This window comes from Aedes aegypti, chromosome 2 (genome assembly GCF_002204515.2).
Source record: "Aedes aegypti strain LVP_AGWG chromosome 2, AaegL5.0 Primary Assembly, whole genome shotgun sequence".
NCBI lineage: Eukaryota > Metazoa > Arthropoda > Insecta > Diptera > Culicidae > Aedes > Aedes aegypti.
The window spans coordinates 405,922,746-405,949,047 of NC_035108.1; the positions used below are offsets into that span (position 1 = coordinate 405,922,746).

At 38.4% G+C, this 26,302-nt stretch overlaps 4 protein-coding genes across 4 annotated transcripts; 2 read left to right on the plus strand and 2 right to left on the minus strand.

The window, feature by feature from the left end:
- The first annotated feature begins 252 nt into the window (after nt 1-252).
- On the plus strand, nt 253-5,302 carry LOC5575847 (F-box/LRR-repeat protein 15). Its single transcript, XM_021847256.1, has 3 exons — nt 253-651; nt 4,398-4,864; nt 4,925-5,302. The coding sequence occupies exons 1-3, from the start codon at nt 415-417 to the stop codon at nt 5,103-5,105; spliced, it is 885 nt and encodes a 294-aa protein (XP_021702948.1). The 5' UTR covers nt 253-414; the 3' UTR covers nt 5,106-5,302.
- Nucleotides 5,194-14,145, minus strand: LOC5575846 (nucleolin). The gene is made up of 2 exons (XM_001662208.2): nt 13,955-14,145; nt 5,194-6,021 (listed from the first exon to the last, which is right to left on the minus strand). Exon 2 carries the CDS (start codon nt 6,017-6,019, stop codon nt 5,300-5,302), a length of 720 nt encoding a protein of 239 aa, XP_001662258.1. The 5' UTR covers nt 6,020-6,021; nt 13,955-14,145; the 3' UTR covers nt 5,194-5,299.
- A 1,663-nt stretch (nt 14,146-15,808) lies between these two features.
- Nucleotides 15,809-20,395, plus strand: LOC5579227 (thioredoxin domain-containing protein 17). The gene is made up of 3 exons (XM_001664257.2): nt 15,809-16,169; nt 16,538-16,616; nt 20,112-20,395. The coding sequence occupies exons 1-3, from the start codon at nt 16,001-16,003 to the stop codon at nt 20,263-20,265; spliced, it is 402 nt and encodes a 133-aa protein (XP_001664307.1). The 5' UTR covers nt 15,809-16,000; the 3' UTR covers nt 20,266-20,395.
- LOC5575844 (vacuolar protein sorting-associated protein 52 homolog) lies at nt 20,303-24,450 on the minus strand. The gene is made up of 5 exons (XM_001662210.2): nt 23,899-24,450; nt 21,845-22,571; nt 21,663-21,781; nt 21,133-21,253; nt 20,303-21,070 (listed from the first exon to the last, which is right to left on the minus strand). Exons 1-5 carry the CDS (start codon nt 24,270-24,272, stop codon nt 20,441-20,443), a joined length of 1,971 nt encoding a protein of 656 aa, XP_001662260.1. The 5' UTR covers nt 24,273-24,450; the 3' UTR covers nt 20,303-20,440.
- Between the last annotated feature and the right edge of the window lie 1,852 nt (nt 24,451-26,302).

The following is a 26,302-nucleotide window of genomic DNA, read 5'->3' on the forward strand; positions in this document are numbered from 1 at the left end:
GTTTGTCAATGTTATTTTAGCGCTACTCTTTTTACCGACATGATTTAAAATGCTACGTCCACTAGTTGGGACCCCTCCCTCCCCATCGTCACAAATTCGTGAAGCCCCCCTCTCCCTGCAATGCTACGTCATGTATGGACGACCCCTTGCCACCTTTATTTACAGAAGAAAGGATCGATGAAGAGAAATCGATCATACCACTTACGCCCTTATTCTAGCACACGCTTGATTTATGTTGTAGTTAGCGAACGTTTACTGTAGCTTTTCATGCCTTTGAACAAAACCAAAATAAAAACAGTGTGTCGCAACAATTTTTCACTTGAGTTTCAATATTTTCAGTTTTGTGCAAAGATTTAACGAAAAAAATTGCAGTAGCCCTGCAGTAAAGTTTTAAAATCTGAGTGCGGTCTGCCAATGGCAGATTCTACCACCGATCAGCAGCAAGACGAACCTAACGGATTGACATTGTTCGACATCGCCTGGGACGATGTTCTGTTTGCCAAAGTGCTTCCCCTGCTGTCGCTGCGGGATTTGTTCAACCTCCGGTGCTGTTCCCGGTTGAGCAAACACTTCGTGGATAACGGCTTCCGGCGAATGCGAGTGTTGAATTTGTCCGGAAATAACAATCGATACATCGAACGGGGCTTCCAGGTGGGAGCGGGCCATTTGGCATAAGGTCATTTGGCATAACGCCATTTGGCATAAAGGACATTTGGCATAACGGTCATTTGGCATAACGGACATTTGGCATAATTTTTAACTAAGTGAAAGATGAGGGTCATTTGGCATAACGGACATTTGGCATAATTTCAATATATTTTCTGTACATACTTAAATTGAAGATTTTAGCATTTTATTACTGTTTTATTTTAGTAACAGCTGAATCTGTTCTATAATAATTTATTTATTCTCTTCTCTGGCAAGCCGCCGAAGAAGACAATAAGTGCGATATGAATCCATCAGAAGAATCCGGTTAAATCATACCACCGAATTCAATCGGACTGTAAACTTTGTAGATGTATTTTATACGACTTATGTTGACTTCCAATCCGGTGATATCGCTTACTAATAGACGAAATACCGATAAAGAAAAAGATGGTGAATTTCTTTCAGAAGCTTCCAAGTTAATCAAAAACAACTAAAAAACGATGCACTTTTTCTTTCTATATAAATACACGTTTTATATTTGATTTTATATGCTCTGTAAGAGCTCTAAGAGAATGATAAAATCAACCCGTTAATTCAGGACGAAGTTGTGAACTCTTTACATCGCGTCAAGACTCTGAGGTGACGGTTAATTCGCCTCTGGATTACCAAAGGTATAATAAGGTTTCAAGTGTTTTATTGATCTCATCAGATTTTTTCCTTCTTTTGCACATAGACTATTCATTCGAGTTATACTGGTTTCATTACTATTGAAAATAGTTCAGCTTATATTTTAATTGGGAATTTTACCTTCTTTAAATAATCGGAAGTTCTTTGTAGTTGTCCTGATAAAACTATTATATGCATTAAACTTGCCTAAATTTTCATAAGAGATTTTTCCTTCTTTTGATCATAGGCTGTTCTTTCAAGAGTGAAGTATTTCTCATAGTTATTGATGTTAAAGCTTATAATAAGGGCATCAGGGGTAATATGCACCCCAGGAGTAAAACTACTTTTTGGGGATTCTATGAATATTTTAGAAAAATTTAGACATTTTCCTGAAAGTTGAATTTGTAAAATCGCATGTTGTGGGCAGAGCCGTAGCGTGGGTTCATGGCGCCCTTGGCGAACTTCCATTTAAGCGCCTCTCAATCAAAACTGTACACATCCATTTAACATGGTGAGAGTTAACGTGAACTATATCATTAGAATTCATTAGAAAAGAATCGTAGGATGCTAGAAATTTAGAACATATTTGATTATTGAGTTAATTCCTGCAGGACAAAACGCAAATTCTTTTATCTATTAGGGCAGATTGCCAACTATTGCACAGACTAAAAACGTGCCAATTATTGAACAACCCGTGTATTCCTTATGGATGTGCAATAATTGGAGTGTTTTTAGTCTATGCTATATTTTGCTATTTATCCTAAATGTTATTTGAAAAATTCCCAAGAATATTACAATTTATATAATAAAAAACAAATATGAAAAATCGGTGTTCTAACAATTTTTTGGTGCCAATTTTAGTAAAATGTTTATTTGAAGAAAAATTCTTCTAAACATTTTAAAAATATTGATTAAAAAAAATAAAAGCTTCTTTATCCGATATTTATATCATATGACACTAATAGTACAACCTTGAAAAAAAACCAAAGCCATACGCTTATGTGTTACACTTTTCACCACACTGCTGCCGTATAAGGCTTGCGAGCTTTTCTTAACAGTGTTGTACAAAATACAACAGCACGACTACTGAAGTGTTAAAAACGTAAATAAAAAAAATCATTTTTCATAAAAAAAAAATTAGTGCTAAAAAAATTTTTTTTCAATTCACGTTGTCTTGGCCAAGACATTTTCATAAAGTATCATTTAAAAAAGTAATTTTAAATGAATTTTCAAGGAATGGGATACGTCATCTATAGCTTTCTGAAAACCAAAAATGAGTATATCAATCCTACTGATTCCATTTTTTTGTAAAATCAAATGGCTATCAGCTAGCGTACAATATTTTTAAGTGTTATTAAAAATGTACCACTGATTTGGGAAGAATAATTCGCAGAATGCTGTGCGGATTTGGCCGGAGTTAAATTCTTAGAAAACCACACCCTGGATTGAATATGTCATCAAGATGGTTTAAAAAGTTCAAAAGTGTCGGTGAACCGCAAAGCGTTCTATCATAACCACACATAGTTTATATAGAAGACCATGATTATTTGAGAATCTCGACAATTTTTTGGTTGAATCCAGTCAAATACTATGTTAGATTCATGCTCAGTATTTCATGAAAATTTCTTTCAGGATCCATATTGTGATTCATAGAGATTGTGTTTGAATTCAATATGTATTTTCAAACTTTATCATTTGTGTCACGCGTGTTGGCGCCCCCTTAAGGCTGGCGCCCTTGGCGGGTGCCAACCTGGCCAACCGCACGCTACGGCACTGGTTGTGGGTCACTCCTATCCGCCCTTGACGAATCTTTTCCAATTGTTTTACAAATACTCATAAAAGGCACCGTGGGGTTGTTTTGCCTCAAGAGTGCATATTACCCCAGAATGCCTTACGTCTTATTCAATTTTTTTTTCCTTAACTTGGGTGAGATGTCATTCTCCTCCAAGTTTAAGATTGCAACTTGTGAACTGAACTCTGCATCGTTGCTTGCGTATAGCAATAAACTACTCGGGGAATATTTAAGTCAAAGAAACCAAGAGCTATGACATATATTACTTAGTACGATCCGAGGGATCAAAGCAACCCGATCTAGCAGAAGGACGAAAAAGTGTTAAACCTTTTTGGTTACTGTCAAAATCTAACTACAAACATCTGTAGGTGGCTATCACCGCTAGCAGAGAAGTGAATAAGTGCTTACATTTAGGATGTACTTTTTTCAGCACGAACTGTTTCTTGAGCTACTACTCAAAAGCTAATTATGTGTATATCAATGATGGTGTAACTTTCTTCATGAATAAGCTGAATAAGTTCATTGAAATTCATTATAAATCCATGCTAACAGTAGTTCAATTTCGGCCGAACGGCATTCGGCCAAATGACCCGGAACCGAAAATGCTGAACATATTATCAGAAGCAACTATGGCTGTAAAATCAATAAATCGAGACGAAAACCTCATGTCCGCCTAAACTAGCTTCCTGAACCAGTGTGCAGTGCTTGATCGGGTTCGTTTTTAATTTCAAATTAAGAAATATTGCGTCACTGATTGACACCCTAGTTCATCTTCTGTTATCCTGTTTAGTCATGATATTTATCTAGAGATTTACCCTTCTTTTAAACATAAGGTATTCTTTCGAGGGTTTTTGCTATAGCGATTCGACGCGTTATTTTATTATATAGGAATTTGCCCTTCTTTCTAACATGACTTTTTCTTTTGCGTAATATTTATTACAACAGTTTTTTCACATAGAAGAAGGAGTATCTGAATAAAATATAAAATACCAATAAATCATAAATACTAAATAACCCTTACTTTTCAGATGGTTTGATGTTATGCCAAATGTCCGACATGCCAAATGACCTTTACTTCACATATGGTTTGATATTATGCCAATTGATTCTTACTTTACATATGGCTTGATATTATGCCAAATGACCCTTTATTTTCACAATGTTCAAAATTATGCCAAATGACCGTTATGCCAAATGGCTGTTATGCCAAATGTCCTTTATGCCAAATGGCGTTATGCCAAATGACCTTATGCCAAATGGCTTTATGCCAAATGACCCAGACCCCTTCCAGGTTGTGTCCCGTAACTCCCGGAACATCCGTACGGTTAACTTGGCCAAATGCAGCTGGCTGCACGATGGGCTTTTATCGAGCTTTCTACAATGCAACACCAAAATTACACGGATAAATCTGAGCGAATGCGCAAATATAACATCCGCTTCACTGCAGCCGATCATTATCGAGTGCAAGGAGCTGACTGTGCTGAAATTGGCCCACTGTAATTGGCTAACCATTGGCGCAATGGAAGCCTTAACACTGCATCATTCCAAAATTCAGGAGCTGGATATCTCCCACTGTAATTCACTGAACGAGCGGTGCATTTCAGTGTTTCTTTTAAACTGTCGTCGACTTCACACACTTTCGTTGGCTTACCTGCCCAGTGTGACCGACAATTTGCTGTACTCGATTGCCAAAAATAGCAAAGAAATCCGGCATTTAAACGTGATTGGATGCCAGATGGTTACAGACCGGGGCATAGGGTGAGAAAATTGCAATGCTTACCTTACGATTCGTTCAAATTAATCATATCATCTTTTCAGGGCGCTTTCTCTTTACTGCAAAAAATTGGAGTCACTCATGGTACGTGACTGTCCCTTCATCACCGAGCGAAGTTTGTCCCTTCTACGGGGAAAAGTCTTCATCGACAGGCCACGGAACTACCAGCAACAGCTGCACGTGGCACCAAACATGGGATTCCCGAGACTTTTTCTACAGGTATAAAGGGCCACTAGTACACACCTCCAGGATACATGGTTAACTAAACATATTTATATGGGAACATAATGATTAGGAAGAGAAAACCGATGTCTATATAATTATCTCAAAACAGAAATATTTATTGTAATTATAGTTCATTGTATTATACTTTTTTGCTGAAGTATATCGTTAGATTATTAAATTATTCACATTAAAAACTATTCTTGAGCCTTAACAAACTGTCCTGATTTTGGCTTATTCTTCTTCTTATTGGGATTTGTATGCTGGGCTGTCTTCGGTCTACCTTTTCCTCCTTTGTTAAAACTTTTCTTCATTTGGACCGTTTTGTCCCCCAGTTTTGCCTTCTTTGCGCCCTTTTCATTGTCTTCCTTGTTACGTTTTCGTTTCTGCTGTTTTTTCTCGAAGTTGTCAGTCTTCTTAGATTTTACCCGCTCTACATGAACGGCCTTACCAGCAAGCATTTCTTTATCGAGCTTCAACGCTTCTTCGACGGACGCGGCATCTGCAAACGTGATAAACGCGTAGCCCCGCTTGGAGATTATTCTACTGGACTGGATTTCACCTGCCTTGCAGAAGAAATCATCCAACTCCTTCTTGGACAGTTGGTAGTTGATATGGCCAACGAAAATTGTAGTCTTCATGTCGTCATCTCCGGATGCAGTGTCCTTCTTCTCTACCTTTTTCTTTGCATCCTTAGCTTCTTCTTCTTCATCATCATCATCATCATCATCATCTTCCTCCTGTTCGGCAGCGTCGTCTTTCTCCTGCTCAGCAACTTCTTCGTCTGATTGCTCTTCCAGCTCTTCATCCTCGCCAGCATCAGAATCCTCCTCCTCGTCCTTTTCTTCCTCTTCTTCTTGGTGTTTCACCAATTTCGGTGAAGGTTTCTGTTGCTGCTTCTTTCCCTTGACTGCCATTTCTGTAAGAAGACAAGTTTCATGGATTACTCATCAGTTCAAAATATGTAATGTAATTGGTGTACACATGGAGCTGTGTTATAAAGGATTATTGATTTTGGGATCAACCTTCACTTAGAGCGTAATGTCCGCGACTATAAAGCAAAGCCATGTTGAAGGTTTCAGGGTTCGACGAGGGATTTCCTTGGGGTTCATATTCACACATTTCTTAACACCAGCTATTTTTTACATCCAGCCGCCTCATAGTGATACTTTTTATGAATGTTCCACAAATTTTATTTGTTGGCCCTTCATGCAACAGTATTATTGACTTCAATATGTAGTTTCCTTAAAATTTCCTTGACTTGATAAAAAGTGTAAGCTAACAAGTTACCGTAAGAATAAATAAACAAATTACAAACTACAATGGATAATAATTGAAAATTCACCTTGCTATCCATTATTACTGTATACTGAGCAAGACTCAAGCTGAGGATGATGGCTATCTACATACATGCCCAGACGTTGAATTTTGCTAACAAACATTCTACAATTTTCAATTGAGTTTAGTGAATAATTTATCTGGAAGTGCTCATTAAACACTAAGATAAGAGACAAGCTCGGTCTCAGCGGGAGAATCTTAGTGCATCTCTTATGGAGTGCATTTCTTATGGAAAAACTGCTGAAGAAAATGAAAGTGCCGACAATATTCACACTGTCATGACATGTTCGAAGCGTTGTAAACACGCTTCCAAAGAGCTTTTAACAAGTCTGTCGGTGTGAATCGATAGAGGATTGAGCAGCGCATAAACGTAAACAGACAAACACGTAATTTGTTTGATATGTCCGAGAAAATTACAAAAGAAGCGCGCCATCGGCTTAGGCTGCCGAGAATACGTAAGTTCCCCTATGTCTAATCAACTTCATTGAATCCTGTTAATAGCTTAGCTTAGCTTAGACTGACTACACATATCAATGGTTGCTATTCCGTAATTGACCGAAGTCAGTGAAAATGCACAAAGAATCAACTAGAAGTTCGGCTGGGATTGGCCATAACCTTCTTCAGTGTGCATAATTCAGTGACTCTATTTATACAGGGTCAATAACGGCGCCGGCCACATCCTTGCAGTCAGGTGGGATTGAGGGAAGGAATGTTAGTGTGTAACCTTTGCTATTTGGAGACCGTGTTTGCCTCTGCATCTCCACAAAGGTTACTGGGAGGGATCTTTGTTAATGGGGAGGATCGTTGGGTCACAGGATTCACTTTGATAAGCGATTAGACCATGATAAATAATTATTTGTGAGATATAAACATGCTTATATGTAAATATAATATTTTCATTTGATATGAACAATTTCCACACTTGAGGTGACGAACCATTCAAAGTTTGTTGTAACATTCCTAACACTCTTATTCTTGTGCCGACACTTACAGTGACGAACCATCCAAAGTTTGTTGAATAAAATGAACCTACTTGTAGTGTCGAACCAGGTCCGTCACACTCGGGCTCAGATTGGGTACCACTTCTAGTACTGCATTTCGTCCCTCGGTAGTACAAAAGGTACCCAAGCTTGACAGATCGCAGTACACTTTTCACGGCATTCTAGATTACCTTGTGAGCCATAAAATTTTGGGCAACTGCAAGGGACATGGAGGTCTTTAATTTGTCTTTGGTCGAACCATTCAAAGTTTTTTTTTTAATTACAAAAACAAAGGTAAAAAGAAAGAAGTGTTTTGAAAAAAAAATTAAACATAAAGCATTCGTGGACCAGAGTTTATGTCGACACTCACACATTCATAGTTTTTTGTAAAATCATATTTACGATTAAATGTGCAGTCATACATATTTTATAGATTAGAAATAGTAGCATGAAACGAGCTCACCAATTGATCCGTCATCCTTGACTGAGCAGCAACTATCCACTTTCAGCTTCACTCGTTTGCTCGGCAATATAAAAGCACTCAGATAAAATAGGCGCGCGACCCGAGAGGGAAAACAACTGACGACTTCTCGGGCTTTCTTGACGCACTGCCCAGGAGCAAGAGTCAAAGTAGAAGGATCAATAAGAACTCTCAACTTCATTGAATCCTGTTAATGTTACAAAACTAATTTGATACATATTTGAATCCAGGTTTTTAAAAGCGCTAATGGCTGCCGCAAACAGGCTCGTTTTCTGGTAGGGACTTGTCGATTTGACGTTTGGCTTGGGTCGTTTTTTATTGAACGCACCCAAGCTAAACGTCAAATCGTTTAATCCGTACCAGAAAGCGAGCATGTTTGCGGCAGCCATTAGCGCTCGTAAAAAGCTAGATAGGATTGTTCCCATCTAAGTAAACACAAAAAATCCATCCACGTATAATCGAAACCCCGGTTTATTTTGTATTGCAATTTTTTAGTTTGATATATGCTCAATATTTTTTTTGCATTTCGTTCGAAAACGTTCAAATTTTCTCAATTGCAGGGCTAGTAGCGATTGAGTTTCTTGAAAATGATTATTTCCCATGGGATTCCCTTCGAGAACTTTCCTAAGGAATTTATCAAAGAATTTTGTTTTGGATACCTCAAGATCACAACCTGTTTTTTTGCCAAATATAACTACAAAATAATTTCAGAGATCATCAGGAATTCATATAAAGATTCTTTCAGATATTTTTTAAGAAAGCCGTAAGTCCTCCAGGATTTTATCCGGTGATTCTTCAATCGATTTTCCTAGGATATCCTCCAAAACTTTTGTTTTAAACTTCGTCGAAAAATCGACCCGAAGTTTCTCCGGAGATTTCTTAAAAATTCTCCTTCAGAATTTCTTCCAAGATTTTGAATAAATATTTCTTTAAAATTTGAGAATTTGAATGTTAATAAAAAAAATCGTCAGCAGATTTTAAAGTTCTGATGACACTTGGATAACTTTATAAGTCACCCTTCATGAATGAATGTTACTAGAAGTCAAAAGCGCCTAGTACGAGCAGAAAAATTAAAGCGGTTGGAAAGCACGTACAGGATTATATGCTTAAGAGTAGCAAGTGCATACCGGACGGTATCTAAAGAGGCCGTGTGCATCATATCCGAGATGACGCCCATCGGGCTCATCATCAAGTAAGATGTTCAATGCTTCAACCAAAGAGGTACCAGAGGAGTCCGTGACACGTGTAAAGAGGAAACGCTCAGAAGCTGGCAGCAGGAATGGGATAACTCCACTAAAGGTAGATGGACCCATCGGCTAATTCCAAATGTGTCAGATTGGTATGGAAGAAACCATGGGGAAGTGAACTTCCACCTGACGCAGTTTCTGTCAGGAAATGGTTGCTATATACAGTACCTGCATAGGTTCGAGCACTCAGAATCTCCTGCGTGCCCCAATTGTGCTGGTGTGGAGGAAACAGTGGAGCATGTCGTGTTCGATTGCCCCCGTTTCATTGTTGTGAGAGGTCGCATGCTCACTACATGCGGAGGGGACACGTCCCCCGACTATATAATAAGAGAATGTGTGCGGATGCCGAGTGCTGGAATGCAGTAACTACGGCTGTCACTCACAGAATTGTTAGAATTGCAGCACCTATGGCGCGTCGACCAAGAGTTGGGGCTTGTTCATATATTTCATAACGCTTAAATTGGCCTTTTTGGACACCCACCCACCCCCTCGTGACGCTTTTGTATTGATGGTCTAATATTTTTGTATGAGCCATGTGGAGTTTTGCTATCTGCACTTCTTGACAGCTTGAGTAATAATAATCTGTACTAAAGGCATGGCCTGCTAAGTATGATGCTAAACTACCACATCTCCTTTTCTTTAATTCAGAATGTAAATTTTTCGCTATTAGCAAGCAAGCATTTTTACTAAAACATGTCATGATGGATCTATTTACTGAACTTATTGCATCAACACAGCGGTGCAACCACGATAATTCACTTTGTAGTATTGTTAAACATGCTAGAATACGGTGATAGAACTTTACCATTTTGTAGCCTTTTCACCCACTTCACTCGAAGGATCGATTCCGTTGGTAATCAACTATCCACGCTACCAGATTTGGTAAGCTTGTACTGAAATACTTTTCTGAAAATTTTAACATTTCAGTCGTCGCGCTGTTGTATTTTGTACAACTCTGGTGAAAAACCGTCGTAACCATTGTTAGTTCCTAAGGTCATCGATTTCTGAACCGATCGCTCCCTTCTAAGGCGAGCATTTTTCTCTACAAACCGCCGCACCCAACAGTTCGAAACTGTCGCTACGGCTGCTCCCTTCTAAGGCGAGCAATTTTTCCACCGGACCCTACGGATCGTATCCGTCGCTAGGGTTGCTCCCTTTTGAGGCGAGCATCTTTCTCTACCGCCGGACCCGACAATTCGAAATTGTCGCTACGGCTGCTCCTCTCTGAGGCGAGCAATTTGTCTTACCACCGGACCCAACAGATCGTATCCGTTGCTTCGGTTGCTCCCTTTTGAGGCAAGCATTTATTATCTATGTAGATACAACCGACAGTTCAAAACTGTCGCTACGGTAGCTCCCTTTTGAGCATTTAACACCAGACCCGATAGATCGAATCTATCGCTTTGGCAATGGTTTTTGTTAATAAAACTTACTTCATTTAGAATTTTCGAAAAATTCTAATTACTTAAGACTCACGATCCAAGAGTTACAATCCCATCCTCGTCGCCAATGTGGAGTTTTGCTATCTGCACTTCTTGACAGCTTGAGTAATAATAATCTGTACTAAAGGCATGGCCTGCTAAGTATGATGCTAAACTACCACAAGCCATAACAACGTACGGACACCCACCCACCCCCTAAAGCGTTATGAAATTTGTGAATGGGCCCTTGGCTGCAGAGGATTAGCCCTGCCGAGGCTGGTCCCATGTGACATTGTTTAAGTCAACTAGGAGTTTGCCTAGGCTACTTCTGCTACACGTGTTGTGCTATATGCACTGTTCCATCCCCGAAATACTGTAAGGTGGTTCCGGGGAGATAAGGGTCTGAGGCCAAGGGTAATGCCGATGCACTGTTCACCACTTGAACAATTCTAGAAGAATTTCTCAAGTACAGTGCATAGGCTGGTTTTATCGGGTCGTCGTTGGTGCGTCATCCCCGCATTTCCTGAGTTACCTTCTTAGGGGATCTGTTTGCAGATTTCCTCCTTGTAAAAAAAGAAGAATTCATAGACCCTTGAAGAAATTTTAGAAGAATTTCTAGTTAAATTGTTAGGATTATTGAAAATAAAAAAAAAACAATCAAAACTCTGGATCATATCCTGCAGGATTTTCTGAATGAACTTGTTAAAAAACATCGGACGGAAATCCTTAACAAAATTTGTAGGAATAATCGGAGGATTTTCTGGAAAAAAGGAGCAAAGTTAACTAGTATGGAACGTTAAATAATCTTTTGTGCATTCAACGAGACTTTTGTGCGAAATTCTTTGAGAAATGTTCGGAAGAACTGCGTTTGTAATCCTTGGATGAAATTCTAGAGAAACTCAGGGTCGAATTTCAGGATTTCAGAATTCTTTTAAAAGTGCTCAATAGATTTTCTAAAATAACCCCTTGAGGAATTTTTGGGGAAATTCTTTGGAGTTACCGTGCATGAAATGACGTAAAAATTCTTGTCGGGTTTCTTTAAAAAAATTCCTTGTACAATGTTATTCAAAAATTTTGGAATTAACCATTCCGGGGTTTCTTGAAAGATATTATGTAAAAATCTTTGGAACGAATTTCTGGAGAGATTTCTGTAGAGATGAGTCCCTGAAACTATTACAGATGAAATCTCTGGAACACCCACAAAGATAATTTCTGGAGCTTTTCCTCGAGAAATCAAAGATGAAATTCTTTTAGAATAGTCTCGTAAGTCTCAAAAGATTTTTCTTAAGCCTGCAGAATTTACATCAGAACTAACTGCAAGCAAGATAAGGATAAAAGAGACTTTGGAAACTATTTTGGTTTCCAGTAGTAAAAAGAGACTGGCATAAAAATTAAGACCAAGTCTGTGAAAAAAAGACCTGTTCCAAGCATTGTTGATTGTTTCGACATTTTAAATTGTTGGTGGTGGTTTGAATCACTTTCCAGTTTTTCAAATTTCTAATAACATGAAGATATGTGAATCCATTATTTATCAATTTTAAAGATCTCGCATAACTTGTGATCTCACCATAAAAGCCATCGGTAACCGAGTGTGTGTAGCTCCTTGTTTCTAAGCAAATGAATGGACCAGGATGAAAACTACCACTACTGCAAGACAGAGGAGGATCTTTTCTTCATCGTAGCATTGTTGAATAATGTGTATATCCATTCGTTTGATAGGTAACAACAAGCTACACACTTGGTTACCAATGGCTTTTAGGGCGAGATCACAAGTTATGCGAGTTATAAACATATTCTATCATACATTACAGGCTCAAAAAGTTTTCCTGACTTTTATCGAAATTACCTGAGAATTCCAGATTCAATAAAATTCCGATAATTCCAGATTTTCCCAGGTAGTACACTAACAAACTACATTTATGTGAAGGACAGTTAACAGTTATTAAAATTGGGTCCTAAAATGTTTGATAAAATCTTGTTTTTATTCAACAACACGAAAGAGCATGTTACTTCAACTACTTTAGCAATTTTTCCCGCTCAAATAACGGCTATATCATGTTTAAACATTAATTTTAAAATTGGGTCCATAAATGAACCTTGACACTTGAGATCATGTTTGACGTTCGCTTTGCCGACAAAAACACCACAGGGGTTTTAGTTTTAACACTGGGGTTGTTCCTATCTGACATTTCGGAAGGGACACGGAAAACAAAATTCACCCAAAATTTGAGTTTAAGCCAAGGGGTGTGACAAAATCTAAAATAAACATAAAAAAATGTTTTTCGGACTTAAACCAACGGAAAACATTGGAAAATTGAGTAAACATGTGTTTTTGGCCTAAACTTAAGCGTTTGGCACTAAAATCGGGACAGGGCTTTAGTACCCCATTCAAAGAAGACTGTTCATAATCTATCTAGTTTGATAGTTATGGGATCGTTCAAATATTACGTAACACAACAGGGGGAGGGAGGGGGTCTCACATAGTGTTACGGTTCATACAAAAATTTAAAATTTTCCATACAAAAGCTGTTACGTGGGGGTGGGAGGGCGTCTAAAATTGCCAAATTTTGCGTTACGTAATATTTGAATGAACCCTATATCTGCTTAACTACTTTGGAAAATGTTGAATGGAGTTTTATTGATAATTAAAAAAAATCTCTGAGAAATCATATTGATAATATTAAAAAATCTTTTGATTTACTTTTAATTTACTAATCTTAGTTTGAAGACACTCGGAAAATGCTTTCAATTATATGAATGATTTCTTTTTTTGAGTGCGTCAAACATTTTTATACTTCCTATAATTGGTGGCGCACTTTGCGGGGTCCAACCCACGAAAAAGCGGCGGAAATGTTAGATGTTGGTGTTAGATGGTGGTTCAATACTAGCGCGGAAACCCCAAAATCTAGCCAGAAAAAACTTCCTAAATTCAGCTTCGAATTTGCTGCAGCTGGAAAATCTGATCCTAGATTCAAGCTGCTAGCTTGATTTGCGAATAGATTAGTGTCCGTACTTGCGGAAGCTGGCTAAGCCCGTTGGGAGGTAAATCCGTTACAAAAGATCACAGATGAAGCATCGTTTTATGGTTTAAGGTCGGTTTGCTACTGACAAGAAAAGGAATCGCCTATCTCGATGCGTGGAAAATTTCTCCCAAGAAATGGTCAAGAAAATCACTTTTTTCTGATCGCAGTACGCAGTTGAGAAGAAATGTCACTTCAAAGGGGGCTCTCAGTAGGAAATTTCTTGACCCTTTCAGTCAAGGAATTTCTTTACTTTTCTTGAGCGAAACAGCATACTTAGCTTTAACCTTGAAATATTTTTTTTAATCGCCGGCCAGCCGCCATCAATGTGAAACGGTGGAACTATTTCTTGCGCTAATACGTACCTTAATATTTTCCTGCTTGAATTCACTTGAAACCAATGTCGAATCGAGTATCCTACTAATGAACTGGTTTATTTGGCTGAATTAATCACTTTTTGCACGGTTTATCTTATTTAATTCGGAACCTTCTCCGGCTTGACTTTAAAGCATGGACGAACACGAGGTTTGTTTGTTTTCTTTGCTTTGCTGCCTGCGCATTTCAGTTTTGAAGTCTACTCACAAGTCTCCACAAAATGATTGATAGCCACTCTGAATGAATTTCACACAAAATGTAAAACAAAATCAAAATTAGTAAAATGAACTGTTATTCAAGGTTTTGTTGGAAGAATGTAGTAAAAATAAAACTAAAGTAAACTTCAAATAGTAGGGAGTTGTGCTTCAGCACTAGACGTATTCAAATGTCTGGAAGTTTCTCAGTCAACCAATATTTTTATTTTTCATGTCAAAATGAACTTCTGTTCAAAATTTCAGTCAATTTGGAGAAAATTTAGATGTGCTTAAAATCAATTATGTGTTTTTGAACTATTTTCAAGCTTTGAAAATTCATAACTACTGAACGGAACATTAAAACTTATCGGAAATACTTCAACACATTCTGAAAAAGTGCTTTTGTTTTCCTTATAAAAATGCCGGATTATCAAAGTTAATACATTGATGAATGTTTGCTATCTATTTCTCATTCATTCTGCTCTGATTTGTTACTCTAACTATAGTTATATATATCATTTCGACTGGGTCAATTTTAGGGCTAATTCACAAATTTAATAACGGTGGTGGGTGGGTGTCCTCATGATGTTTGAAACACATCAAACATGACAAACAGACAAAACAGTTATGTAGAACAATTATCAATATAAAGCATAGTACCGCGATCATTAACACCCACTGCTAAAAATACTGATTTTTGATACGGAAACTGGGTGGCAATAGTGCGAAAACGTCATAATCGAAAAAAAGCGATACGAGCGCCTCGAGTGAGCACACTACCCGAATAAAAAATACAATACAAAAACAATATAACGTATTGTAACAGTACCATTCAGTATATTGGAAATACAATACAGTGTATGTAAAATGACAATACAATTACAGTACAATATATTGTTTTGAACAGTTCACTGTATGGTATATGAGATTTTTGCAATATAATGTATGGGTGGTTAAGTATCGTAACAATACAAATATAGATATTTTCTCATACAAACATTTTGAAAATACAATACGATATAATGTTCATGAATTGTCTTGATTAGCAATTCGTGTATTGTTTTTCAATACAAAAACAATTCAACGAACTGTATCATGGTTGCATTCGTCGTTACAGCTAATGTCAAGTGACTTCTAAAAAACTACTTATTTTTACTTTTTGAATATTTTTCACCCAACATTTCTTGCTTTCTGAACTTGTTTTGTTTATTTCTTTCAGCAAAGCTACATAGAAAAAAGCAACAGTTGTTTTACACGAAAATAGGAATTTGACCAAAATTGTAAGGTATAAAACCAATTACATACAATACAATGTTCTGTTACAATATATTATATTGTTTTTGAATTGTATATCCAAACAAGAATAATATTGCTTCGACATTCAATTACAATACGCTGTATTGTATCCAATACGTTATATTGTACATTAATGGTTTATTCCATTCACTGAATGATACGTTTTTATCCGGGTAATATTATAAGGATTGAGATTTTGGCAACGTGATTTTTGGCATGTTGCTAAAATCGAACGGCACTGTATATCAAACTGGACTAAATTTTATTATGTGTGTTTGTAGACTGTTCGTGACAGTTTGTTTGACATGTCTCAATCATCAATGATAGCGTAACAATCATTGATGATTTCATTCCAGTGTAAGAGCAGGTTTGTGTTGTCTTTCGCCTTTATCACCGGGTTAGTCATCAGGCGGTATTTATCGGAAGAGGATTGATAATAATTCTGAGTGCATCCGGACTTTGTTTGTCCAACACCGAAAGTAAATCGCAGTTGAGTAAACGTATAAGCTCATTTCCCTCTAAAATCAAAGGTTCATTGAACCGTGCATGCACCTGAGCCGAATCGTCAGAATGGTGGTCCGACACAACGCAAGTGGCTGGGACGAATTCGTCAAGCTGGCCGAAAGCCTCGAGGGAAAGGGCGAACCGGTGCACGTTTTCTTCAAGGGCGACAAGGATGAGAAGGGAGACAGCTGGTGCCCGTACTGCGTGAAAGGTGGGTGGTGCTTTTGGTCTATCTTTGACTGTCTTTGGGATTGGGAGGATGATCAAAATTTTAGAGGGAATACTTGGGAAAGGTAACATGTCCTGTTTAAACTCAATTATATAATTAGTGGGAATCTATCATCAAAGAGTATTCAAAAGGCTTGGTTTGGATAGCACCCGGTTGAATTGGTTATTGGTGGGATGCTATATGGCAGTATGGGGGAGAAGATAAATTACACATTTACAATCCATGCGATAAGATAAGCAGTCCCTTAACACCCATAAGCGATTGTTACATTAATTATCACCCCCATCATGTGTTCGTTCCGTTTATCGAAACATTAACGAAATTACATTAATTGCTCTTATTTCTTCCAGCGGCGCCGGTTGTGGAGGAAGCATTGAAGTTGGCTCCGGAAAACAGTCACTTCATCACCGTCGTCATCGATCGTCCATTGTAAGTTAAATATTAGTTCAGAATAATGTGTCATCGAGCTAGCAAACACAGCAAGTTCTCTGGGTTATTGATTTTTCTAGCGTGATAAGGCTTTAAACCAGGCCGGGCGAGCATATATCTTCGTTTATATGTGGGTTAAGCATACCAATAAATCCAAAAGGAATGGTTTTGAAATTCTATGGCGCTCTAAACAAGACATCATGAGCATTATTGAATATCATCAACAATTTTCTGGAGAAATTCCTGAAAAAAACCTTTATATGCCTAGAAACAAACCGGCAGAAATTTCGTTACACATTATATTAAAGTGCATTTTAAAATAAATTACCATTTGATCACTTTGGAAAAATATACAAAAGCTCTAAAAATGTCCAGCAAATTTCTTCAAGGCGACACGGGAGACCGTGTTATTTTCTCTATCTTTTATCTCATTCTAACTATTCACCCTCATTCTTGTTTACGGCGGATCCAACTTTCGATCGAATCCTATTCGTTCGAATCCATTGCCCATTTGATTTTGCTGGCGTAAACGAGAATGCGAAAAGGTTTTCGATCGAAAGCGCATTCGAACGTAAACAAGAATAGAGGTGATTATCATTAAAACTTTGTAGAAGGAATTCTCAAATTTTAGTCAACCGATGAAGCCTTAAAAAATAATTATAGATTGTATCCAGGATTCCTTCAGAATCTCATTGAAGATTCTTTGTAAACTTTGCCATGTACTATACTAGGTATGTAGGGATACCGCTACACTTTTTTATATTTATGGAAGGATTATTAGAAGTCGAGCTATTTGCTCGTCTTGCTGGTTGTTTTTTAGTATTTTCTTTTTTTTTTTGCAAAAGTGAAGTGAAGTGTTAAAATGTTTTTCTTATACCGGTATGCCAAAGAAGAATCTTACTTAGAATTCCATCAGAAACTTTTCTAATAGTCTGTCAGAATAACACCATGGATGTGGCGTAATAATCTCTAATAATTTTACCTAATATTATTTGAATGACAAAGTTTTTGTGGAATCATTTCCCAGATTCTGTAGGAATTCTGCTCTGAATTATGTGAAAAGCTTGTCCGGGATTCATTTCAAAATTCCGCATTGGAATTTATGCAAATGTTGTCCAAGATTTAAAAAGCAATCTGCTGTTAGGAATTCATCTATGATTCTAATGGAATCCCACAACTGTTCCTTATCTGAGACATCTTTGGTGTGAAGTTGGTGGTAATCCTGTCTTGGATCCTGTTAGATCGACTCTATATTCTGTGAGAATTTTGCCTAAGGAATTCTGTTAGAACTCTGCGAAAATAAAATTACAATACAATACGTTTCTAAAGGATCAAATCGTGTGTCTTTAGTAAACTAGTAGATTTGAAGTTGATGGTACCGCTTTCACAATCAAAAGCGTTGATAATTTTAATTCATCGTCGACGTTTCGATCCTATGGTTTGGATCTTCTTCAGGGCTCGAAGTTAACCAACTTGTTAAGGCTAATTAGCCCGTCATTCATTGTGGCAGCCATGATGACTTTGAAGCTTGCAATTTGAAAGTGATAAAACACAATCTTGAAAGTTTATACTGATTTGAAAAAGTATCACTGTACGCGCTAACATTCATAAAGTATGCTGATACTTTTTCAGCTGCGTCAGTGCAAAACCAACTGATTTTCTTTTATTCAAAACAGTGAGATGAGTTAGCAACAATCATCAACGACGCTTACAAATTTCAATGACGGCCTACTTCGCCTTAAGTTTCCTCATTAATAAATGCGGTACCCTTACTGGTCATAATGGGTAGTTGCCAGGTCTGTGCACACGTCTCGCTCACGGATGTGCGCCAAAGTTGCATAAAATACTGGTTTCGTTAACCCTCTAATACCCAACCCAACCGCCTTGGAATTTTGTGTATTTTTTCGTAGCTCGGAAATTAAAATGATTTTATTTTTGGCCTAAACCTTGACTCATAACACGCATATAAGAAAAGTTTTTTTTATGATTTTTGAAACTTTTTTGTATTATTGAAAATTGTTTGAAAAATTGTATTCTTATATAACCTACAAATGCCTGGGATTCATTTAACGTGTATTATAAAAAATCGTACCTTTTGTATTTTTCTACGATCAACCTATCACAGAAGAAGAGCCTGATAGCATTGAAATGATTTCAAATCTGTTTTTCCGTTAGTTGGAAAATGAAAAATGTTCCAGAAAAAAATTAAAAAATTCATATTTTCAAAAGTATAGTAAAAACTCAAATGTTTATTATTGTCAAAAATCAGTTACCAGAAGAGGCTTCAAGAAAAAATTGAAAAGGATAGGGATGTTCAAAAATAAAAATAATAAAAATCAAAAACCAAAATTCATAAATTTGCGAAGAAAAATAAATCATTGCCCAAACCGTGTTTAGAATGATTTTAGATAACGAAAAATAATATTTAGATCGAAAACAAAAATTTGGGTTTTAGAGGGTTAATGTTTCTATGAAATTTAATCTATAATTTATAAACCTTTTTAGCTATCTAATGCACCGAGCGTGCAGAATAGGTCGTAAACTTAAATGTAGGATATAGTTTAGTTTGCCTAAATTACACGATTCAATTTCTATACATTCAACTTTTTCGACACGCCTGGAGTCTTCATACAAAATTCTTTATTTGTTTTATTTGGCCAAATAAAATTCTTTCATAGCAAAAAAGCAATCATCAAAATAATACTTTACGCATCGTTCATTTATCTAACGAGGCTTGCCGAGTTGGATAATTAGGCAGCTTACATTTATTACACATTTATAAAGTTTTATCACCGCATGACTTTATTATTATGAAATTTTATTGTTTTTTTTTCGGTAAATACAATACCTATACTCAGAGTGAAAGGGAGTAACGAAAGTAATGAACTGACAAGATGGATAGAATCGCAAGCGAGCGACGAGAGAAATGAATAGAAGTTGAGAATTTGTTTTAACAGAGGGCCATATGTGTGAACAACACAATCGAAACGACAAATCGTTGCCTAACGTCCTGGTCTTGAACGGCTAGATGTTGTAGTGTTGGTCACTACTAACACTAGACAGGCAAAAAATTGTCGCCTCGACCTGTTAACTATATTTTTCGGCGTTTATAACAGTTCTATCGATTGTTGGCATGTTTTCGGAGATTGATACGCAAAACATAAATCACTCTTATGGCTCGATACCGTTGTAGTCTGTGAGAGTTACTGCTCTTGAACGCCTCTCGCCATGTACCAAACGAGAGAGTGAATATAAACATTCATAGGGCTCCCTGATTGCAATGTGCCAAGAGCTGTTAGGGTTCATGAACTGTTACACTCTCAGAATATGGTTCGATCGGCTTATTCGGATCAAAATCCAAACACTGCTTTTCAACTGTAACAAATGGGATCCGATTGATCCCTTTTCGATTCTTGTAGGATAGGTGTCTTTGAATATAAGAAATGAATATAATGTTTAAAATGATACTAATAAATGTGTATCTTTTGCTTTCAGCTGGAAGGATCTGAACAATCCCTTCCGCAAGGATCCCCGTACCCATCTGGTGTTTTTGCCAACGCTGCTGCGCTGGAAGTCCCCGCAACGTCTGGACGGCGAGCAGGTATCCAACAAGGATTTGGTCGAGATGCTGCTGTCCGATGAAGACTGAATCCGGCGGCCTTTCGGAGCATTAATCTCTGCTGGTCTTAAGTGGAAAGGTGTAATTTTTGTATTCGCTTATGTAGTGTAGGTATAATAAACGGCCACACGCTTTGTTTTACTGTCACAGCATTTACTAATCAGTATCCTAGTATTATTCCCAATGATAAGTCACCTCCATTTAATTAATAATTACTCTTATACTTTTTGATTTCGATCATGATCACGTGAATGTTAACAAGCTGAGCCCGAGCACTCGGAGTCAATAGCTTATAAAACTTGTGATAATACTGCACCAGCTGAGCCAAGGCCAGCTGCAAAAGCTGCGATCCAGTCACAAGCGATGGGAATGATAAGAACACCTCACGATTCAGCTCCTCCAGAGACTTCTTCCAATTAGCAGAAAAGTTCGCCACCAGCTGCAGTGAGCGTCGCTCCTGACGCTTGAATTCTTCGGTCTGTTCCTTCTCCAACATCTGTTCACAGTCCTTGACGTACTGGATGATACCCCCAAGATGTGGTGCCAGTATTTCTTCGACATATTCAGAACTTCGAGTGCTAAGCAGCTCGCGGAATGCTTCGGCTTCCTTGGAATTATCTCTCGTTCGTTCCATCAGGACGCCCAGGACCAAATCGTAATTGTTGATCAGGTAGATCAACTGCTCCTTACGGGTCGTGAAAATCGCTGCCATGCGAAGCATGAAGCATTTCACCTCCTCCTGCAGTTCCAACAGCAGATGGCTGACCAACTCGTTCGGGAAGTTCTCTGATATTCCAACAATGGCAGCGGAAAATTCCGCATACCGTCGCGTAATCTATTAAGGGGAAACAGCAATCAATTGAGGGAATTTTCAAGCGTGTTTCAAGTACTACTTACATAGTGCGGGCCGGTTTCTTTAGGGAACTTGGTGGGATCGCACTCCTGGATGCTCTGGATGTTCATTCGGAACACGTGTTCGAAGCGGGGCCAGATGACTGCCTGCAGGTTGTCCCAGTACCTTTGCAACAAAATTGAACATAATTTTATTCGAAATTCTAGAGTGGACTTTTGCAGAAATAAGTTCAAACTACTTGAAATCACAAAGTCAAAACTATTGGATAATAGAAACACAGTTTTTTCAGCCTAAATACGATAATGTTTTTATGATGATGAGTTCGATTTCAAACTTTTAAACAGTATTATGTTTGTTACAGAGAATTTCAAAAAAAATGTCTGGAGAAAGCTCATTTAGAGGAAATTTTAAAGCATTAGGGAAGTGTTTTAAACGTAAAATCTCGAGGAATCATTGAAAGAGCTTCAGGAGGAATCCTGAGAAGCCGACACGCTGATTTAGTGTAAGAGAAAATTTGATGTAACTTAAGTATCAATTTGCAAGTATGGTTTTGCATTGAGGATTTCAATCTTACCTGTCCAATGCAGGAACGCATCGTTTGTGGCACATCAGCTGATAGCGCAGACAAAGTTGGATGCACAAAAAGAGGGCAATGGTATCATAACAGTCCTGAACGTATGTTTCTAGATTTTTCTGAAAAGGAACAAGCAAAGCTAGGAAACGACTCTGTATACTTCGAATCGCCAAACAACTTACAATCAACAAGGCCATCGTTTTGCCCATTATCTGGTTGAACAGTTCCTGCGCTTGGGCGCCCCGCACTATGAAAAATTCCGTCACAAACAGATACTCGCGGCAAGCATTGTCCACCAAGGCGTACTGTTCCGACCGGAACAGCGACTCGTACGGATAGCGAATTTTCTGCTGGGCATGGGGAACGATGATGGGTGCCTCCAGCTGCTGGTTAAGTACATCGCCACGATCTCCGATCGAGAACACCGTGCTCTTGTTCTTCAGGGAACTCGTTTTGGAAAAGATGCTCCTCGTGACCGTGTCCTCCAGGCCCATCAGATCGTCTTTGGAGACGGCTTCCTCGAATTTGAGCGCCGCCAGCCGTGTCGAGTAGCTCTTGAAGTAGCTGTAGTAGATTTTGCCCATCGTATCGATATACTCGTTACATATTTCCTGTGCTACTATGCGTTCGTTCGAGAGAATAAACTCGAAGAAAAATTTAAACTTCAGCATTGCATTCTGCGGGATTTGGTAGTTGGTCATCGGTTTGCGGAATTTGTAGATTTGTTCCATTAGGTAAACCCTCAACTTGCTCATTGCTTTAATCTTCAATTTCTGCAACACATCGCTGACGTCTTGTGAGGATTTGGACTCCTTGAAATTAAGTTCCTTCATCAGGCTGAGCTTATGGTTCAGTTCATTCAGATGAGTCACGAATTCTTTTTCCGTTACAGCCGTGTCCATGATCGTGCTGAAAAAAGCCTTTGAATTAAACCGTCTTTCTAAAACTATTGGCGTAAATAATTAAGACCTGGCCAACCCAAACTTGAGCTTGCACCCTTCACTCCCTAAACATTTTTGAAACAGAATATTGAATAATTATTTTTGAAATTTCTGTAAAAACTATGTGCAAAATTTTAAAAAACTTGTGGATTTTAATATACAGGCTTTCTATAATTTGACCAGAAAAAAAACAGAATGGCAACATTTGAAAAAATGCATTCTTAGTATGTTCCTCCACCGAAAATGTTCACCGTGTGCGGAAATTGGAACACTTAGACACAGTCACAAATGCAATAAGGACCCATTCTCAAATGTCATAACGGAGCACTTTTGCGGTGAAACGATAAAAGAGGAGCAATGGAAAATACGTATAGACCATTGGAATCCATCGACAGCGACTTAAAATCTCTGGGTGGCTATGAAACCTTCGATAATCTGGAATATTCGTTGTTGCGGAAAACAAAGTTTAACACAACCTTGGTTCGGTGGGCAGTACTGGAACACTATGGATGGACTATTGTTTCAAGTACAGTGTTGTTGCTGTTTCCAAAACCGATGGACTTCCGTCAACGTGTAAACCCGAGTTTGGACGGAGGAAGTGGTCTTGGTTATGTGGATAGACCAACAGAAAGTCTTGGCGCCCGGTTACATATATAGCAGATGGAACAATGCGCCAATAACCCAAGGCTCTCAAAAATGAAAAATGCACTCTTTGTTGACTACCGAAAAACTCCCGACGAATGCCTCAAGCGTAACTTGCAATCATTGGCGGTAACAGCGGATTCACGATCCTGGAGTACAAAGACATCAAACGTGAAATCTGGTGAGATCGTTTTTAATACTTTATATTATCATGATTGTACAAATTGCACACATGGTCTCATTTTTGGTGAGTTAAACCATGTATTCATAATCTTGGTATTCCAAAATTAGAATTTATCTCGTTTCAGAGAGCGAGCAAAGGCGCTTGAACCAAGGCTCTAGAGCCAGGACATGAGGAAGAATTGCCTATGTCCCATCCTAGGAGAACAACAATGGAGTGTGCATTAACTTATGCTTAGATTAGATTAGATTAGATTAAAATAAAAAAAAATGTTTTGATTCAGATTCTTTTAAATAAATGAAAACCCGAATTTACCTAGTACTTAATTCCACTAGAGTTTGTATCCTTTGACAGATACGCGTATTTCAACTGTAAAGGCATCTTCAGTGTCGTGTATTAGAAGTCGCCTTTTTTTAGGTCTAGTGGATATTTACGCTTATGATCAAAACTCATTGTCCTCAAGGGTACTTACGTTATCATTTCCTCCGGCACAGCCATATCCTCGATGAACTGCGACAGCTGAGCCCTGACCGACTGTCGATTGGTCAGCTGCACCGACATCGACACTGATTTTTTCTGCAACGTCGTAATCTCGGTGCTGATGTTGTTCAAGGCATCCTGGATGTCCATCAGCATCGATTCCATCCGCTCCAGTATGGTGGACGTGTCCCCAATCTGGTTGTGCAGATTGGCAATGTTTTGACTCTCCTTGATGTAGTCCTCGATGGATCGGTTTTCCACCTCCTTGAACTCCTTCTCGATCTGGGCCGAGTACTGGCGCAGATCGGTGCCCGTTTTGAGTATTTCCTGCACTTCATCGTCCTCTATTTGGTCCGAACTGGACATTATGGATTTCCGAATAATTCCGATGGGCAGCGAAAAAACTTCTACTGGGACGAAAATGAAAACATTTGCTGACGTTTTGGCTTTCGATGATGGAAAATGACCATCAGTAAACTCTCCAAATTGTTACTGATTAACCATCAAAACACGAACGTCTCGAGCACGGTTAAACGTTTTCATACATTTTGGAGCACATGTTTCCTCACACTGAAATGAATTTTATTGTAGAAACTGCTGAATCCATCGTAAAATTAAGAACTGCACCAACGATTTTCGGCCGACTACATTAATCTGTTAACTCTACCAAAACATAGTCAACATCACTACACAAGAAAATATAGTCTGATTTTTTTAACCAGATTTGTAGTATTTATGACTGGAAACATCGTTTACATCGGTGGAGGACCGGTGCATACACGAGGCTGTCATTTTCATAGAACTGTCAAAAAGCTTCCCGATCAGCTGTTTTGGAACGTCGGGGAGCCGCAAATCCATAATTTGGGAAGCACGGGAGATGCATATTTCATTTCATTCGAAGCTGAAAGCTAGGAAAATTTGTTAGTGGAATCCGATTTTTCTCTAACACCATACATCATATCCAATACTGGAAGTAATGCATTTTATTTATAGAAAATTAGAATGAACTCCTCATCTTCACTCGGACATCTTCACTAAGAGAAAAAAAACGAATCCGCAAATTTTCCTCTAACACTTTCAGCTTCAGAATTTGCTTCTTTACTTTGGAACATGATGATGACTGTCGTTCGACACGAGGTCCGACTGCAATTCAGTTCGCTATGGATTGATCACCAACAATTTAGAAATTTGGAACAAGGAAATCGACAGCAAGCTCATCGATTTCAAATCGACCAACTTTTAACATGATGATCATGACACAAAATAGCCATAAGTTAAACACACTGAATCCGTGTTGGGTGATGATCTATGCACCCATAGGTTGACGCACACGAATTTGAAAAGGAAAGCTTCAAGAACATATGTGCGTAAAACTTTGGAATTCATGTTGTCGGTTGATGAATCAGTCCATGGAGCAAAACTAAAGAATTGAATGTGTAACACACACGAAGTTTGTAAGAAAATCACAGCAAATCGACATAGACGTTCATGAATCGATCCATAATTTCAAACACACGGATCAAACGTGTGGATTTTTATCAGTGTAGCCGAGTGGTTAGAGTCCGCGGCTACGAAGCAAAGCCATGCTGAAGATGTCTGGGTTCGATTTCCGGTCGGTCCAGGATCTTTTCGTAATGGAAATTTCTTTGACTTCCCTGGGCATGAAGTATCATCGGTCACTCGATATACGAATACGAAAATAGCAATTTTGACAAAGAAAGCTCTCAGTGATAACTGTGGAAGTGGTCATTAGAACACTAAGCTGAGAAGCAGGCTATGTCCCAGTGAGGACGTAATGCCAAGATGGTTCCCAAAGTGGGCTATGGGGCTCTGCACAAAAATCTTTCTCTCTCCTTTACTCTTACATAAAATTTGTAAACAACAAGGCCAGTAAACGTCAAAATCCCATACAAAATGGTGGGTCTCGTGGCCGTGCGGTTAGCGTCGTCAGGCATTTAAACGCATCGTGTCATGGGGTGTGGGTTCGATTCCCGCTTCAGCCATTGAAACTTTTCGTCAAGAATGTTTCGTGGCTGTGCCACACGCAGCGAACTGGACTATCGAAATTCATACATTTTGCCTTATGAAAGGTGGAACGATTATTGCAATGCGAGCGCTTTATGTACCGTTCTAGCATCAATCCACATCAAGGCGTGGATAGACGCGTGGTATACGCACGGGCCTACCGATCGCAAGGTTCCTGGTTCGATTCCAGGTTGCCGCGTAAACATATTTTGTTTTCAAATTTTGGTTTCATAAGGCAAATTTATGAATGTCAACCCGATTCCTTGTGGCGAATTTTCATAAGGGATTCTTATGTATTTCCATACTCCATTTGCCTGAGTGCACTGGAGCATGCTTGTCCTTTGTCTAGTGTTAAGTTACAGTCTGTGCAG